At 41.0% G+C, this 17,300-nt stretch overlaps 1 protein-coding gene across 3 annotated transcripts; it reads left to right on the forward strand.

The window, feature by feature from the left end:
• Nucleotides 1–1,629: 1,629 nt before the first annotated feature.
• Hnrnpa3 (heterogeneous nuclear ribonucleoprotein A3) lies at nucleotides 1,630–11,892 on the forward strand. 3 transcript variants are annotated; one of them, XM_034494288.1, is made up of 11 exons: nucleotides 1,630–1,875; nucleotides 4,039–4,161; nucleotides 4,241–4,387; nucleotides 4,466–4,676; nucleotides 5,070–5,159; nucleotides 5,248–5,343; nucleotides 5,432–5,512; nucleotides 6,070–6,213; nucleotides 7,566–7,685; nucleotides 7,770–7,837; nucleotides 7,932–11,892. In XM_034494288.1, exons 1-10 carry the CDS (start codon nucleotides 1,870–1,872, stop codon nucleotides 7,820–7,822), a joined length of 1,071 nt encoding a protein of 356 aa, XP_034350179.1. In that variant the 5' UTR covers nucleotides 1,630–1,869; the 3' UTR covers nucleotides 7,823–7,837; nucleotides 7,932–11,892. The 3 variants fall into 3 exon arrangements, with proteins under 3 accessions (XP_034350179.1, XP_034350175.1, XP_034350176.1); XM_034494284.2 differs by having other exon boundaries at nucleotides 1,789–1,941; XM_034494285.2 differs by having other exon boundaries at nucleotides 1,789–1,941; nucleotides 10,515–11,892.
• Nucleotides 11,893–17,300: the final 5,408 nt, after the last annotated feature.

The following is a 17,300-nucleotide window of genomic DNA, read 5'->3' on the forward strand; positions in this document are numbered from 1 at the left end:
TGATTTTTTTCAGTCTCCCACTTCCGCTCCCCAAGTGCTGTGGGTTTGAGGGATTAGGGGCTATGTCACCCACCCATTTTGCAGGTATCATGACTGAGTGCTGGGATTAAAGGCGTGTGCCACCATCTGAATCCTTTTCTAATCTTTCACAGGGAGAGACAGATAAATTGCAAAGGAGTTTCTTATGCAGAGTGTTAAAATATGCAATTTGTTGCAGGAAAAGGCGGCTTGTCAATTGTGCTTTTCTTCCTCCCCAATAACTTTTAAATGGATATCTACACATTTTTTTTTTTCTTTTGAGGCAGGGTCGCACTGGTTCCCTGAAACTCCACCGAGGCCAGAGACATCAGCCTCTGCCTTCAGAGTAGGCTAAAAATGTTCCATGCCACAGCTGGCAAATCCGTAGATTGTTAATTTACAGTTATGGTGAGAAGGCTAGGCTAATTCCACGACAGGCTTCAAATTAGCAGTTAAGTAGACTAGGCCTAAAAACCCAGGCCTCAGGCAGCTAGTCAGAAACTGCCTCACTACCTGGCCTCAAACAAGGACAATGGATCAGCAGTTTCCAGCCAGCCTCCATGCCCCAGTAATGGAATGTCTTTAGAGATAGCATAAAACACAGCCTACCTACCCCGGGATTCCTTAGCAACTGTGTCTAGCCACCACACTCCAATAATGGTTCTGGACTACCTAGAGAGAAGAGTAAGACAAAGCCCACCTACCCTGGGATTCCACTGAGGTGTTTTAAATTGGGCCTGTGACCTCATTTCAGGCTTTATTTTGGTAATGGTAGAGGCCAGCATGTTGGACTTCTGCAGAATAAAACTCTTTGCATTTACATACTATGAGTCTGGGAGTTATTCTTCGGCGAATGCTGGACCCTTATAATGGCTCTTGTGAGACCACCTAATCCTGTAAAACCCAAATGAAAAGGACCTCACCGCAATCCTACGTTCGCTTTTATTTGATAAACTAAAGCCCAAATGATTCCAGATCCCTTTGCTAAGCAAAAAAATGATCCGACTTATTTCATTCATATGCTGCACAACAAAACTTGAAACAGATGACCACATTAAATAAGATACAAATCTCTAGCCAACAGGTAGGTAACCTATATGGTCACAAGCCTTTTAGAAACTTTGGAAACCGATCCATTCTCTAAACTCTGTACCCAAAACAAGTGGTTGTACTTCTTCCTGTCTTAATTTTTTTTTAAATGTGCAAGCTGCCTAGGGTGAAAATCTCATTAACTCAGGCGCATTTTGCGGCCTGTGAAACGTGCCCGATTGCAACTTGCAGTGTGGGTCTCCCAAGAAGGCGGCACAGCTACATTTTCCACACCTCGGCTCCCAACATTTAGGAACCCGCAAGGGAGGCGAAGGGGTCAATCGGCTTTCTTACAACCTTTAAGTATCAAGTCAGAAAAGCATGACTTTCCATCTTGCACTGGAGTGGGGTGAACTCGGGAAATGGAGACACAGAAGCACGCGGGGGAGGGGCGAGAGTCGCTAGAAGAAAGGGAAAGGCCTTTCTCTAAGCTGACGCGCGGTCACGCGGCTTTCTCCCGACGTGGGCGCTCGCCATTGGTCGAGCTGTAGCTGACGTAAGCGTAGCTGCGGGGCGCGAACCGCGGCGAGGGCGGCGCTGCGTTGGAAGTTGGCGAGGCGCGCGCGCTCCCGCTGGCGGCCCAATCCCTGCTCTCCACTCTCGGCCCGCCAACCCACTGGTCCAGTCGCGCTCCGCTTCGTCGTGACTCCGCCCACGATGGGCGGGCGGCGCGCGGATAGCACATCACGTGATTACTAGCCCCGCCTCTTCCTCTCGGTCCCATATTGAACTCGAGTTGGAAGAGGCGAGTCCGGTCTCAAAATGGAGGTAAAACCGCCGCCCGGTCGCCCCCAGCCTGACTCCGGCCGTCGCCGCCGCCGCCGGGGGGAGGAGGTATTAGGGGGAGAGCGGGGGGTTGCTGGGTAGTTGCCGGCATGGGGGGGCTTTGGCTCGATGGGAGCGGGGAGGCCGGGGGAAACCGGGACGATCGTCCCGCGCTTTGCGCTGAGGGCGGTGGGAGGGGGAGGGGAGCGGGCCGGGTGGCCTCATCCAGGCCCTCCGTCGGCCTGGTCCTCTCGGTCGGCCGCAGTAGCAGCCCTCGAAGACGGGGCGCAGCCGGGGAGTGGGTCCGCGGCCGGGCGAGAAGCCCTCGGGCTGCGCGGCCTGACCAGCGAGGCCCCGGGCGGCATGGCGGGCCTCCGCGGGAGCGGTTGGGAGGAGGTGGTGGGGGAGGGGAGGAGCACATCCGGGCGAGCGAGCAGGCGGGCGGCGGCCACATTGACATTGATCCGCCGCCGCCGCGTTACGAAATGGCGCATTGGCCCGCAATGGCCGCCGCCTGGCTACGCCACCAAGAAGGAGTGCGCGGGATTGGAGGGAACGGCGGGAGGCGGCCGGGCAGAAAATGCCGCAGATGGCCTCCAGGCTCCGGGCGCGGTGCTTTCCGCTGGGGTGCTGCCGGCGCGGATCTAGGCCTTGGCGGGCCTTCTGGGTGATGACAATCCGCGCAGTACTCTGGCCGGATTTTCTCAGCGCTCATTTGGGGATACATTACTGAAAAGCTTGCTGCTTTAAGGTGCTTCCTAACCCGCTGCTTGTGCTTTAGTATTTGGAATAAGAGTATTTACAGCGTCCTGTGGTTGAAGTCTTAACCGTTTCGGGGTTTGCGTGTATGTAGTTAAGGGTTTATTTGGAGCTTAATATTTTTTATTGATCTCTTTTCTCACACTTCGGATTGGCCCGGATTATGGTTTCCTGTATTTTGGTTTTAGAGAACTGCGACCACACTCAAAAATACCACGATTATGCAGTTTGTGTGTATAGGAATGTTGCTTTTGTGTATTTTCAAATTCATTTGTGCGAGGCTTGACTAAATGGGACTAAATGAATTATTCGGGTAGTTGGTCATTTAGCGGGTTTCTGGTATGTGGCTGTCTTTGAATATTGAATGTTATAACACTGATATTTCTAGAAGATGGAAGACGTTTTAAATGTAGAAGTGAGTCCCCTTTAAGGGCTTTTGTTGAATTGTTTAATGCGTTCATTAAAAGCGGTTCACTCGAGAGTAAAACCTTAAAAAGAAAACCACAGGCTAGATATTTTATAAGTCTCTTGGTTACGGTTTTGTTCCTAATTCCTTTGGTCAGGCAGTATATTCTACAGCTTATAAATCCAAATTACATGCTTGTGAATGTAGGTCTCCATTCCAATTACTTAAAACTGTGATGTAAATGGGTATAACCAAGGTAAATTGATTACAGATAGCTAAGTAGTGGAACCAGGTGTGAATGGTGCGTGCACACCTGTTATCCTAGTAAGTTCAAGGCTAACTTAGCCCGCCTTGAGAGCCTGCCTCAAAACCCTCACCTACCTACCCTCTTCGTTCCCACAAGGTATTATGGGGTTAAGTCTTGGCTGTGTTTTGTTCTTTGTGGGATATGCCTATTTTGCTTAGGAATGTCTTTTAATAACTGATTAGCTGGAAATCTGAATTTCTCTTAATTTGCCATTGTGTGTAAGCTTTTAAGTTGCATTTCGTAGATGATGTTTTAAAATGAAAGTTTGTTGGTGTTGCAGATGGAGGACAGTGGAAATGGCGTGGGTTGAATAATGCTGAGGCTTTGGGGTTTATTTTACTAGTGAATGACTTGTTACAAACCCCTGAAATAATCTAAACTTTTTAGTTGTAGCATTAAAATTTTTTTTAAAAATGGGACCGTTTGGGGGACCCTGGATACCATTTTAGTGGGGTTCTTTGTTTTTAAAACAGCCTATTCACTATCACGTACCTCATACTGGCCTTTAAGAACTGAATATAGTCCAGGCCAGCCTCTGTCTCCCAAATGCTGAGATTAACTGTTGTGTACTATAATGCCCAGCATGGAGCAGATTTTTTAATTGGATGGGATATCGATGTTACAGATTTTGAGACACATAGAACTTGAAGTTCATTTTCTCCAAGAAATAACTATATTGATCTTTTTTCCTCAGGGCCATGATCCAAAGGAACCAGAGCAGCTGAGGAAGCTGTTTATTGGTGGTCTGAGCTTTGAAACCACAGATGATAGCTTAAGAGAACATTTTGAGAAATGGGGCACACTTACAGACTGTGTGGTGAGTCCTTGGTAAAATGGTTTAAGGGATGGGGACCCATAGGACTATTTAATAATACTTTGAACTATTTATTCTGTAGGTAATGAGAGATCCCCAAACAAAACGTTCCAGGGGCTTTGGTTTTGTGACCTACTCTTGTGTTGAAGAGGTGGATGCTGCAATGTGTGCTCGGCCCCACAAGGTCGATGGGCGTGTGGTGGAACCAAAGAGAGCTGTTTCTAGAGAGGTATATTAATAACATGTTGTATAATACTTGGAACTGTTTCGGTTTGGTTTTTTTGACTTAAAATTATTTTACTTGTAGGATTCTGTAAAGCCTGGTGCCCATTTAACGGTGAAGAAAATTTTTGTTGGTGGTATTAAAGAGGATACAGAAGAATATAATCTGAGAGACTACTTTGAAAAGTATGGCAAGATTGAAACCATAGAAGTTATGGAAGACAGGCAGAGTGGGAAAAAGAGAGGATTTGCTTTTGTAACTTTTGATGATCATGACACAGTTGATAAAATTGTTGGTAAGTAACAATTTATTAACTTGTTGATAATTTCGAAAAGATATTTTAGTTTTTGTTATATACTCTTTAGTCTGTGGTTCTCAACCGTCCTAATGCTGACTCTATACAGTTCGTCATGTTGTGACCCCAACCATAAAAATTCATTTCATTTCTATTTCATAACTACTTGTTGCTGTTATAAATTCTTTGTATCTGATACGTAAGATATCTGATGTGATTCAACCTATAAGTTGAGAACTGTTTTTCTAGATCAGGAAACATTTCTAGAGTATCCTCATTCTCTTCTTGGTCTCCCATCCTAACAGTGTTGCATGGTGATAAAGGGTTCACTTTTACATGGCTTTCCAAACAAAAAAATAACTTTTCTTTTGTTTTTGACTTAAAAAACTATAGTTCAGAAATACCACACTATTAATGGGCATAATTGTGAAGTGAAAAAGGCCCTTTCTAAACAAGAGATGCAGTCTGCTGGATCACAGAGAGGTGAGTAGGATCAGATACACTGAAAATAGTAGGCGTAAACAGTTTTGGGTAGATTTTGAAATTTTTACTCCAACCATGTTACATACAGGTCGTGGAGGTGGATCTGGCAACTTCATGGGTCGTGGAGGAAACTTTGGAGGTGGTGGAGGAAACTTTGGTCGTGGAGGAAACTTTGGTGGAAGAGGTAAGGTGTACTTGTTATATATGCTAGTGTATCAAATTTACACATAAGTTGAAAATGCAATTTTAATTTAAATCTTGCTTTTCCTTAGGAGGCTATGGTGGTGGAGGTGGTGGCAGCAGAGGTAGTTACGGAGGTGGTGATGGTGGATATAATGGATTTGGAGGTGATGGTAAGTCTTACTGAACTTCAGTCTTTTTAATTTCTGTATTGCTGAGAATCACATACATGGCCTCAAATGCTAGCTTGTAGGACTTAGAACAAACGTGGTAGGTGACATATTTCAGTTTTAACAGTCACATTAAAAATGTCTTACCTTCTAATCCCTTAACTTTTGAGTAGATCAATGAAATACAGTTTCTAACTAGTACTACTGAATAGGAAGCTTCTTCCAAGGATGGAAGGTAAAATATTAATTAGTTGTCTTTGGTTAGTAAGATCTTTGTACCAGCAGTAAAGCTAAAATTAAAATTGGCTTTGTGTGAGGCTATATTTTCCAGGGCAAAATTGAAGACTGCCTTTTTAAAAAGAAACAAAACCACCAATCTTTTAAGGTTTTACCAGTCAAGATTATCTCCGTGACTAGATTATAGAGTGTTAGAGGTTTATTGCCATTTATAGTATATAGTAGTATATAGTAAATAGTATATAGTATATATTATAGTATATAGTAAAGCTAGAACTGTTTGGTCCCCCTGAACATTTTTTTCTGTGTGGCCTTCTTTGCAGGTGGCAACTATGGTGGTGGTCCTGGTTACAGTAGTAGAGGAGGTTATGGAGGTGGTGGACCGGGATATGGAAACCAAGGTGGTGGATATGGTGGTGGTGGAGGAGGATATGATGGTTACAATGAAGGAGGAAATTTTGGTGGAGGTAAGTTATAGATTTCTGGATTAAATGCAAACTAGCAAAAAAAAAAAAGTGGTAACTGTTAATAATAGCTATATTGTAACACAGCTTAATCCATGTAAATGTACAACTTAACCCTGAGAGGCCGTAGCCGCAGCCATTATTTTTAAGTAGTGGAAATACAAGCACTGTATACATGTTTCACATTTAGAAAACCATTTTGAAGGTGAGTGTGCCAGTGGAGGGTCTTTGAATTCCAGGTTAGTCCGGATGTTTCTAATGTACAATTCAATGCTTTTTTGTTTTGTTTTTAAAGATTAATTTATTTTTATGTGAGTTACACAGTAGCTGTCTTCAGGCACACCAGAAGAGGGCATCAGATCCTATTATTATGAGCCATCCGTGTGGTTGAACTCAGGACCTCTGGCAGAGTAATTGCCCTTAACCACTGACCCCCCCATCTCTCCAGCCCCCAATTCAATATTTTTAAGCATATTCACAGTATTTTATAATCACTATTCCCAGAACATTTTCATCATCACAAATAGGACCTTTTATTCCATCTCACAGCCCAGCAAGCTTCAGACTGTATTGGCCTCTGGCCTTGAGCTTTCTTGTACCCACCTCCCAAGTGCTGGGACTGTACATAGATGGTACCACACTAGGTATTTGATTTTTTTTTTTTAAAGTTTTGCAGTGTCTGTAGATACTGTAAATTGGCAAGGTTTACTATTTAGTATAGTGAAATGTACATTTACTAGTTTAGTAAGTTACAAGGGAAGTTTTAAACTTTGGCTCACGGCTGAGTTTTTTCTTTAACTCTTAGTATTTTTAAACTAGGGTAAATGACATGTGCAAATTGTTTGAATACTTACACTTACTAAATAAATAGTATGGCAAATTAGCTCTTGGAATACTTTGGGTGTTAACTGTATTAATAAATATTGGTAATATACTAACTACCAGGGACTGCACACAGTTGTTAGTTACATGGCAGTGTTACAGGAGAAACTTGAACCTAATTGATGTGACTGACTGATTAACAACATGTCTTGTGTTACTGCTTTAAAAGGTGCATCAAAATCATATTACATACTGGTTTATGATACAAATATGGAAAAGTGGGTGTTTATTTTATATGATAAAATTTATAAGCTTCTTAGAAGTGTGCTTTTCTGGACAGATTCCACTTAGTAGTCCCTCTTTTTACCTGTTTATTAGTATTAGGTAAGTTACGCTTCTGATACATGAAGTTTAAGACCTAAGATTGCAGTTAATGCTTGCATAAAAATACTTGTAATATTTGCTGCCACGGTAGTCTAAGTGGTTACGGGGGTATTATTTTGGAAACTACAAATAAGAATTTGTCGTTTCAGGTAACTATGGTGGTGGGAACTATAATGACTTTGGAAATTATAGTGGACAGCAGCAATCAAATTATGGACCCATGAAAGGGGGCAGTTTTGGTGGAAGAAGCTCAGGCAGTCCCTATGGTGGTAAGTCTTTTTTAAATCAAAATTCTTCAGAGCCATCTTCGTTAACATATTCCATATACTTAGAACTGCATGTGTTATTTCCAGGTGGCTATGGATCTGGAGGTGGAAGTGGTGGATATGGTAGCAGAAGGTTTTAAAGCAAAACAGAAACGGTAAGTATATTTGCATTTTTAAAATCATGATAAAAAGAATATATGGAACTGTTCACTGAGTGTAATAATTTTTTTATCCTGTATTATTCAACAGGCTACAGTTCTTAGCAGGAGAGAGAGCGAGGAGTTGTCAGGAAAGCTGCAGGTTACTTTGAGACAGTCGTCCCAAATGCATTAGAGGAGCTGTAAAAATCTGCCACAGGAGGAACGATGATCCATAGTCAGAAAAGTTACTGCAGCTTAAACAGGAAACCCTTCTTGTTCAGGACTGTCATAGCCACAGTTTGCAAAAAGTGCAGCTATTGATTAATGCAATGTAGTGTCAATTAGATGTACATTCCTGAGGTCTTTTATCTGTTGTAGCTTTGTCTTTTTCTTTTTCTTTTCATTACATCAGGTATATTGCCCTGTAAATTGTGGTAGTGGTACCAGGAATAAAAAATTAAGGAATTTTTAACTTTTCAATATTTGTGTAGTTCAGTTTTTCTACATTTTAGTACAGAAACTTTAACAAAATGCGGTTTTGAAGGTGTTTCCTTGTGAGTTAACAAGTAAAGAAGATCATTGTTAATCACTATTTTGTATGAATTTTGCTAAAGTTAACTGTAAAGAAACACCTACTGACTTGCAATTTAAGGGGAATCTATTCTTCCCATTTCCAAAACCATGATGAATGGGCGCTGACATGTGGAGAGAATAGATATTTGTATGTTTGCAATGTGTGTTTTAGATAATTAGAATTGGGTAATAAAAAATAGCATATTTGTGAATTTTAATAGCATTAAGATTACCTTCAAATGAAAAAGATCTCAAACGTTGCTGTTTGGTTTTTGTGCATTTTCTTTCACAATGTAATCATGATTTTAGTGTATTAGATTTATTGAGTCCTAGCCATGTTAAGAACATCTGCATTCCACACTGACCTTGATCACATTGAAACTGCTGCCAAGAGTTTGGGGTATAAAGTGTTGATGTTGCCCTCTACTTACCAAGGGTGGTACATGTATGCCATCAACAGTCTTTTACTTTTTATATAGAACCACCAAGTCTGCTGTGTCTGAGCAAACTGGTGGTACCTGGTTTGTTTCTGCTTTTAAATTTTAAGGTCTCAGAGCCCCATTGGTCTAGTAACTTTTCTTGGTTAAGTTCCCCACACACACAACTTTTCAGAGCAAAGGAATAAAAGTCACCCTGACTGGCTGGCATGCTTTCCTGTTTATACTGTATTCATTCTGCTGGATGATGAAACAAAGGATAGTAAGGTGTCGTCCAAACAAAGCAGCAGAAGATGTAGCACACAGTTGTCCATGCAAACACCTCACTTCCCCAAATATCTGAATTCAAATTAGGAACATCTTGAGTCCTTAATCCCCAAAGAACACATGGTTATTCTTTGTGTATATATATCTCATTCTAAATCATGTTGGGTGTGACAGTTTGTTTGGAGACCCTGTTTGAGAGTTTTAGATACTAAAGTCATATCTATGAAAAATGTCTACTGTTGCGCCAGCAAGTGCTTAACAATTTCGTCCAAGTCCTAAGTATGTGCCCTGCTGTTATTTCTTTGGCAGTTGACCGTTGAATTCAGATTTTTACTTGGTTTTTAAAGTATAAACTAAACAAGCAATAAAAAGGGGGATGGGGCGTGCTAGTATTTCAATATGCTCTCTTGTTCTACTTCTGGGCCTTTGTGCATTATTAATATTTGGATGCATGCAATGCTAGCATGGAACTTTGGTCTTCACAAATACTGCAGTTTTTCCAGAAAACACTCAAACCAATAAATGTAACAGAAAACATTCCATTTGTTAATGGACATATGTGCATAAGCAGTGTAGAAAATAGGCTCATGTTAGAAACATCCTTCATAACAAAGTGTGGTTATATGAATGGACACTGTCAATGTTCATAGCTTAAACCTGGGTACCTGGTCAAAATGCTTAGGAAACATTAAAATTGAGCTAAATTGTCTCAAGTCCTTTTATTCATATAATAAAGATTGAATGGGGGAGGCTGACATTTCCTGGTTTTGTTTGTGAAATTGTTGGACACAACCTTGACAGTATCCTTTAATGTAATGAGGTCAATTGTAATGTTAACCATCTTTTTATGTTCTGGAATTAGTATAATAGTGAAACATTTTTCAGTAAGTTAATGTTTACAACCTATAATCAGGTGGGATCTGTATGTGACCTGTTTATAAGTTGTACTAAGTTAGTTTTTGTGAACAGTGTGGAAGAGTAAGCCCTGAGCGATTTACCCAGCTTTAAAGGACCTAAGTTGTGCTTTTTAAGCACTGGATCAAAGGAAACCCACTAAGACAGGACTTCAGCAGCCATTTGAGTATGGACAAGTCAGCATAAATAAAGAATGAGAAGGCAGCAGCAAGAGCTTCAACAACAGACAAGTGGAGGCATAAGATACTATGGTGATAGTGAGCAACTTTCCAAAAGCTAGTTAAAGCTGCTTATTGCAACTGAAATGTCGAAGAAAGTAGCAGGAAGGAGCTCCGCCTTTTGGAACATCAATGAGCTAGTTGCCACAGGCGCTAGGTCTAGCATTTAGACCTGCAAGGAAGGGCAATAAGCATTAGGTAAGGCTTGAATTTGATTTTTTTCACTAATTAAAAGAGTACTTTTTTGTAAAGCAAGGTAAGAGTAATCTTTTTGATTTGCAGGTGAATGAGAACCCTACCTGCCTAACTGAGGAATGTCTTTCCCACCACCTTAAATACGAAGGTTTCTGGCTGGGTAAGGTTTGTAGCTCACAGTAAAAACCTATGACACTGTTGGTTTCCCACAAATGAAGGTCCCAGCTGAGACTTGACCCTCAAGCTCAGTTATATCTTGGTACCCTGTTAAACAAGGTCTAAGACTTAGGCACATACAGTCTACAGTGCCGTGGGTGTTTGTCATGAGCTAGATGTGGCCTCTCCATGTGTGCAACTCACTGTTCTAAGAGAAAGCTTTCAATAAGGGAAAGTCATGTTGGCTTTTGAAAATGTATGTAGTCTTTGATGTATGACTTTACTAAGCTGTTCCCACACTAGGGAAAACTAGGAACTTTCACAGTTGTCAGAACAATTGTCTTCCTCAAAGTTCTCTAGAGTGTAAGTTTACTATTGTGTGGACCAATAGGGACAGTCAGTTAAGTGTTTAATCTCCCCTAACCCATCACACAAACAGGGTCTCACTGTTGCCCTAGCCTGGAACTCAGTCCACCAGTGCTGGGATTAAAGGGTGGTGCCTGTATGACAACTCATGTTCCTTTAAAAAGCATGCAAAGAATAGTTGGGTTACTATTAAAATATGTTGCTGATTGCTCATAAGGGCTATTTCTGCCGCCCTGAAAGGGCTTTTTTGAAAACTGCTTAATTCAGGTTACTTTTTAATAGAATATTTTCAGGGGACAGATCTGCAAAATGTTTCCCACACAGGGGTATCCTGCATCAACAAGTTTGCTTGACACTTAAGTCAGGACTGAATTCACAGAAACCATAGTTACCAGTAAGTTAGCTGTCTTTCAGTGGTGGTTACTTAATAGATTTGGAAAAATCCATTTTCTTAAAAGGCATCTATAGTCCATTTCCTTTCTGAAATAAAGTTACTTTACTTAATGTGGTTCCACTGTCATTTCTTCAAAAACACATTGGTAGGAAGGGTGAAAAAGAGTGAGACTGACTTTGGTTTTGTTGGGCCTGTGGGATACTGCTCCCAGTTTACATGTCTGAAAGCTGTGTTCATATTCATGTCTAAGTTAGGAAACACGTGGTCAAAAAAAAGTTGATCTAGTGTGGGACTACAGAGAAAGTTTGGTTTTTAAGAGTTATGTCACAATCTGAAACACTCCTGACAATACTATTAGTAATTGGCATGGTAGCAAGCATGCAGATAACGCAAGGTGCTGAGAGGATTGGTAGCCTGAGTATTCAGTTTTAAACATGGTTTCTGATCTTTATGACAGCAGAGGTGGTCTGTAATTCAATTGTTTCATTTGTAGCATAATGAAATGTTACAGAAAGATGACCTTTTCATTAAAATATTTTTAGAAATGTCTCTGTGTGGTTTTATCTCTTTGTAATATCAGTTTAAGTTCTATAGGTGGTTATAGACATTAGTAAAGTTTGTTTTAAACAGGAAGTAGAAACAATTGTGCTGACACTGAATACAAACACAACATGGGATAACTGGTTTATGTTGTAGACTTTCTGGGTAGTGAGGTGGGGGGAGAATTATGCATGTGAAAAGGTTAGGGGAAAAATGAGTGCCACATGTGACCTTTTTTTTTTAGTTTTGAAAGACAGTTCTTTGGCCATGAAGGTAAAAGATGGTAAGAAGTGTCTCTATTTGTAGTTTACCCAAATATGTAACTCTGCTGAGGTTTACCCCAAAAATGTAGGTAGTCATTTAGTGGTGATGAGTTAACAGCCTTTTACCTTTTAAGACAGAGGCTGCCCTCTCATACCTGAGATTTCATTTCCTTGGTTTCATTAGGCACTAAGTCTGTGAAAGTGCCTAGCTACACATGACCCCAAGGGAGTTATTTGATGAATTGGATCCAGGTGAAGATTCTTGGTAGGATTTTAACACATGCTTTAAATACTGGTTTTGTGAGGTATGAAATTAGCCGCATAATTGTCTTTAGAGTCCTGATCTGAAATGAACTTGATTTTCACCAGAATAACAAGTCCTGAGTGCCAAGGGTATGTCCAGTGACATTTGCCTAGCATGCACAGAATTCTGGGATCAGTTCCCTTGTATACAACAAAGTTGCCTAACATGAAAGGAAGATTGAAACCGTTGATGTACTTAATTTTCCTTAGCAAAATCAGGGTCCTGTTGGTATAGGTTTAATTTAGGTTTACTAAAGAGTGACAGTTGGCTATCATGTTGAAAACAATGGTAGGGATATACTAGCTGCATGTTCAGAAAGCCTCAATGGACAGTTCTGGGAGCTAGAAAGTATTTGTCTATTTAGATTTAAAGATTGTTACTAAGCAGGTACCAGGTTATATATAGGGCAATTTTGATCTTTATTAAAGGATAGAAATGAACACATTTTATACTATGTTCATTTAGTATAACCATATTTTTAAGGGTTGTGTTTTGCCTGGATGCACATAATGTGTGTATCTGGTGTCCTTAGAACTAGAAGAGGACTTTATTCCCTAGAGCCAGAGATTTTGGGTGCAGAGAACCAAGCCTTTGTCCTTTTAAAGTAGCAGGTGCTGTTAACAGCTGAACCATCTTTTCTGCCCCTTCCATTGCAACTTCAAATAGAGTTGGGTCTATCTGGAGCTTATACTAGGTAGTTTTCTTTTAAAGTAGATAGACATTGTGCTTCCCTGTATGGTTATGGAAACATCCTTTAAGCTTCAGATAGGTTGCCTGCTGTGAATTAAGCTGTCTTATGTCCTCTAATGTGTTAGGATGCAGTTAGGTTCTGTTTAGTATTTTCGCTTTGCCTATCAAGTTTAGATCCTGAAATTAAATTATATGGGCTTGGACAATTTGAGAGTTATTTTGTGTTTCCTTAACTGTTTGATAATGCCAAGCTTAAAATACTAGATTTTGGGCTTAGTGGCTAAAGGTATGTTACTTTTCCAGAGTACTTAGGTTTGATTCCCAGCATTACATGGGTCAGCGTAACTATGTGTACTTCTAGTCCCAGTTGAAAGAAATCACACTAGTGCAGTCAGGCATGCTCACAAAACACCCCCTTACCCCACTCCAGACATAAATTTTTTAAAATTTTCTTTGAGAATTGTGGTACATGCCTTTTATCCCAACAGTTAGGAGGCAGGCATAGGTAAGGCCTTTGTCAGTTCAAGGCCAGCCAGGTTTATATAGTGACACCTTGTCTTTTAAAGTTTGGTTTGTTTAGAGATTACCCAAGCTGACCTCCATCCTCTGGTTAACACCTTCCCAAATTCTGGAATTGTATTCTTGAACATCTGTTTGCTCATGCTTAAATGTGGACAGTTTATATATTACCTTGAAAGTCATAAATCAGGCTGGAGAGATACTTCAGTGGCTAAGAACACTGGCTGTTCCTCCAGAAGTTCTGAGTATCTGGCTCAGGTGTATATATAACATAAGGAGATTCCAAGACCTATATCTGTTAAGAACTGTGCGAATATGGAGAGTATTGCCTGAAGTGTGAAGAGTGGCTAAAGAGGGTCCCTATCTAAAGAGTGTTTTTGGTAGTTTTTAACATATTCTGAAAGCATACTTAAAATCTCATGAGTGACTAAGTCAGGAGCTTGATTTTTTTTTTTTCCTTCCAAGTATAATTATGCTAATTGAAACTTGTCTTTTAAAGTGAAAAGAATAATACCTCCCCCACACAACCCCCTAAAAAACTTGAGTCCAAGTATCACAGTGTAGTCCTGAAACCTGCCTGGTTGCCAAGTGCTAGGGTTAAGCTATGTACTGTTACACAGCCTCATGATCATATAAATTAAGGGTGTGGCAGTACATTTGAATAGCGTATTCCCATTCACTGAAAACTCAGATGGGAAAATCTTAGATGCGTTTTAAGATTTTTTAATGTAAGGGGCTGGAGAGATTAAGAGCATTTGTTGCTTTTGCAGATTCCCAGTTCCACATGGTAGTTTACCACCATCTAGAACTGGTTTCAGAGGACATACATCAGGCAAAACCTTCGTTCACATATAATCTAAGGAGGGGGGGGGGGTTGTTGTATGGCACCGAGAGATGGCTTGGTTAAGACAAGTATTTCTGCAGAGGACCAGAGCTCAGTTCCCAGCATTCAGGTGAGACGGCTCACAGCCATGTGCCAGAGACTCCACAGACAACCAGACTAATATACACACATCCACACACAGATAAACACACCAAGTTTAAAAAAAAAAAAAAAAGATTCAGAATACAAAGTTTGACATAACCCCAAAGGTGTGTATTTTAGCCTACAGAATTGAATTAAAAACAGTTCAAGTAAGGTTTAAACAGGCTAGATTTAGTATTTCATATGCAGAACAAAGGGAATTTTGTTCTTTATGGTTAGGTAAGCTAGGACTTATGAAATTTTACATTATTTAAAAGACTGTGTATGGATGTTTTGATTGCATGTCTGTGTAACTGGTGCCCATCACAGAGGCTAGGGCAGGGGGTTGAGTCCCCCTAGAACAGTAGTTATAGATGGTTGTGAGCTGCCATGCAGGTGCTGGTATTTGAACCCAGGTCCTCTAGAAGAGCAGTCAGAGCCCCCTCTCCCCCCCCCCCCCCCCAGCTGAGGACTGAACTCAGGACTTGTGATTGCTTGGAAAGTGCCCTACCACTGAGCTAAATCCCCAACCTGCTCAGTCAGAGGATTTTTTGTTTTGTTTTGTTTTGTTTGTTTGTTTGTTTGTTTGTTTGTTTGTTTGAGACAGGGTTTGTTTGTTTGTTTGAGACAGGGTTTCTCTGTGTAGTCCTGGCTGTCCTGGAACTCACTCTGTAGACCAGGCTGGCCTCGAACTCAGAAATCCGCCTGCCTCTGCCTCCCAAGTGTTGGGATTAAAGGCGTACTCCACCTCTGCCTGGCTAGAGCTCTTACTACTCAACATAAATTCAGGTCTGCTGTAAGGTCCTATGGTGAGTTCCTTTTTAGGAATAGCAGAATCTTGTCAAGTTGGACTGTGATGATGCAAATGGACAGTCTATTCTTGTGTGCTCCAGATAGGGCTGCACCCAAGGTTCCTGTCAGTTTCATTTTCATTTGAATAGTGTCTCCTGGAATCATGCAGCACTACACCTCCAGAGGAGACTGACATAATAGATTTGGACCAAGTCTCTTATGAATCCTAGGTCCACTTTTGACTCAACCTTTCAGTCATAGGTCATATTTTCTTACTAGTGTTTCATGTTGCCAAAAATAAGTTTTGAAGATAAACAAAGTGTCCACTTATAGGTTTCCATCTTAGAGGTGAGACAAGGCTGAAAGCTCAAGTGAATGGCTGGAAGCCATTCTCTAGGAAATGACTGGCAACAGGTTCAGTTGTGTCAGGCCTGGTTAAGTACACGACTGGTCCTAGTGTAGTGATGGGACTCTTGGAGGATAATATACAAGCCCATGCTTATTGACATACACAGTTCTGAAGTGCATCTCCAGGACCCCTTTCCTCAAATACCCAGTTATGTAGCCCTGGGATTGCAGAGGATAGGTTTGAATGTAGGATACTACTTCCTCCAGAGTGCACCACTACATCCAGCACACAACTTTTACAATGGCAAAAGGCCCTGCAGTGATGAGATGAAACTGGTGTTCTGAAGGTGTTTTAAAGGAATGTTCATTGTCCAATTTTAGGGCCTTCATTTTTATACCCTCTACATGTCTAATCAGTCTCAACCTCGCCACATGGGTGAGCCAGTTTTCCCACTATTACAAAATGGTGGAGCATGCCTTTAATCCCAGCTCTCAGGAGGTGAAGGCAGGCAGATCTCTGAGTTCAAAGCCAGTCTTCTGGGTGACTTCTAGGACAGCCAGGGCTACAGAGAAAAACTGCCTTGAAAACCAAGGGGGGTGGGGGGTTGGGAAGAGATATATGTATGAACCTCACAACTGGTCTCTTCCATCCCACCCCTCACCTTCTAGACTGCTCAGGTTTCAGGCTCACAAACCAAGAACAGTCTCATTCCACTTCAACCTTAGCTCCTCCTTAGAAGACTACCCATTTCTGTACTTTTTAACGCTGTTCTTCCCATCATTTCAGCCACTGTGCCTCTTGCTCAGCTGTGGTCCGTGGAGTTGCTGTTAGCATACAATGCTCTGAGAGTGGTTTGACCTGTACCTTTAGATGCTGCAAGCTCCTATAAGTCGTGATGATTTTTACTAGTATTTATTTGGATTTTTTTGACACAAGGTCTCTTTCTACATAGTGCTTAATTGTCCTGGAACTCTCTGTAGACCATGCTGGGCATGAACTCACAGACTTGCCAGTCTTGTCTAGAGTTCAGCAACTGAAGACGTAAGCCATTATGCCCAGCTTTTATTTTTTAAACTGGCTTTTTCAATCTTTTTTTTTTTTTTTTTTTTTTTTTTTTTCCCCTTCCTTAGTTCGCTTCCTAGCCCTCTTAGAATGCCACTTCTGAGAACACAGGGAACACAGGGAGATTTCTGGTTGTGTTCTTTGTGCTACAGTACTGCACAGCAGGCATACCATTGTGAATAAACAAATTTTCATTGTGATATGTACCATTTCCTTGGTATGACAATCCTAGTAACATTTACTATATAAAGTTTTTTTTTGTCTTTTTTTAAGACAGGCTCTCATGTAGCCTTGGTTGTCCTGGAGCTCAGAGATCTGCCTGCTTCTGCCTCCTGAAAGTTGGGACTAAAAAGCATGTATTGCCATATGTGGCTATAAAATGTTTCTGTACTTTGAAAATGTAAAATAACCAAATGTAAATGGGTGATCGTCCTATGGAAAATATTGTGAATAAACTCAAACAATCCAAAGTAA

The sequence above is a fragment of the Arvicanthis niloticus genome, chromosome 2 (assembly GCF_011762505.2).
Source record: "Arvicanthis niloticus isolate mArvNil1 chromosome 2, mArvNil1.pat.X, whole genome shotgun sequence".
Taxonomy (NCBI): domain Eukaryota; kingdom Metazoa; phylum Chordata; class Mammalia; order Rodentia; family Muridae; genus Arvicanthis; species Arvicanthis niloticus.

What these genes read in the sequence shown, in the direction of transcription:
- Hnrnpa3 (XM_034494284.2), top strand. Translation starts at nt 1,870, where the DNA reads ATGGAGGTAAAACCGCCGCCCGGTCGCCCCCAGCCTGACTCCGGCCGT. An exon ending in CACAGTTGATAAAATTGTTG is followed by an intron (nt 4,677 to 5,069) that starts GTAAGTAACAAT and finishes AAAAAACTATAG; the next exon opens with TTCAGAAATACCACACTATT. An exon ending in CTCAGGCAGTCCCTATGGTG is followed by an intron (nt 7,686 to 7,769) that starts GTAAGTCTTTTT and finishes TGTTATTTCCAG; the next exon opens with GTGGCTATGGATCTGGAGGT.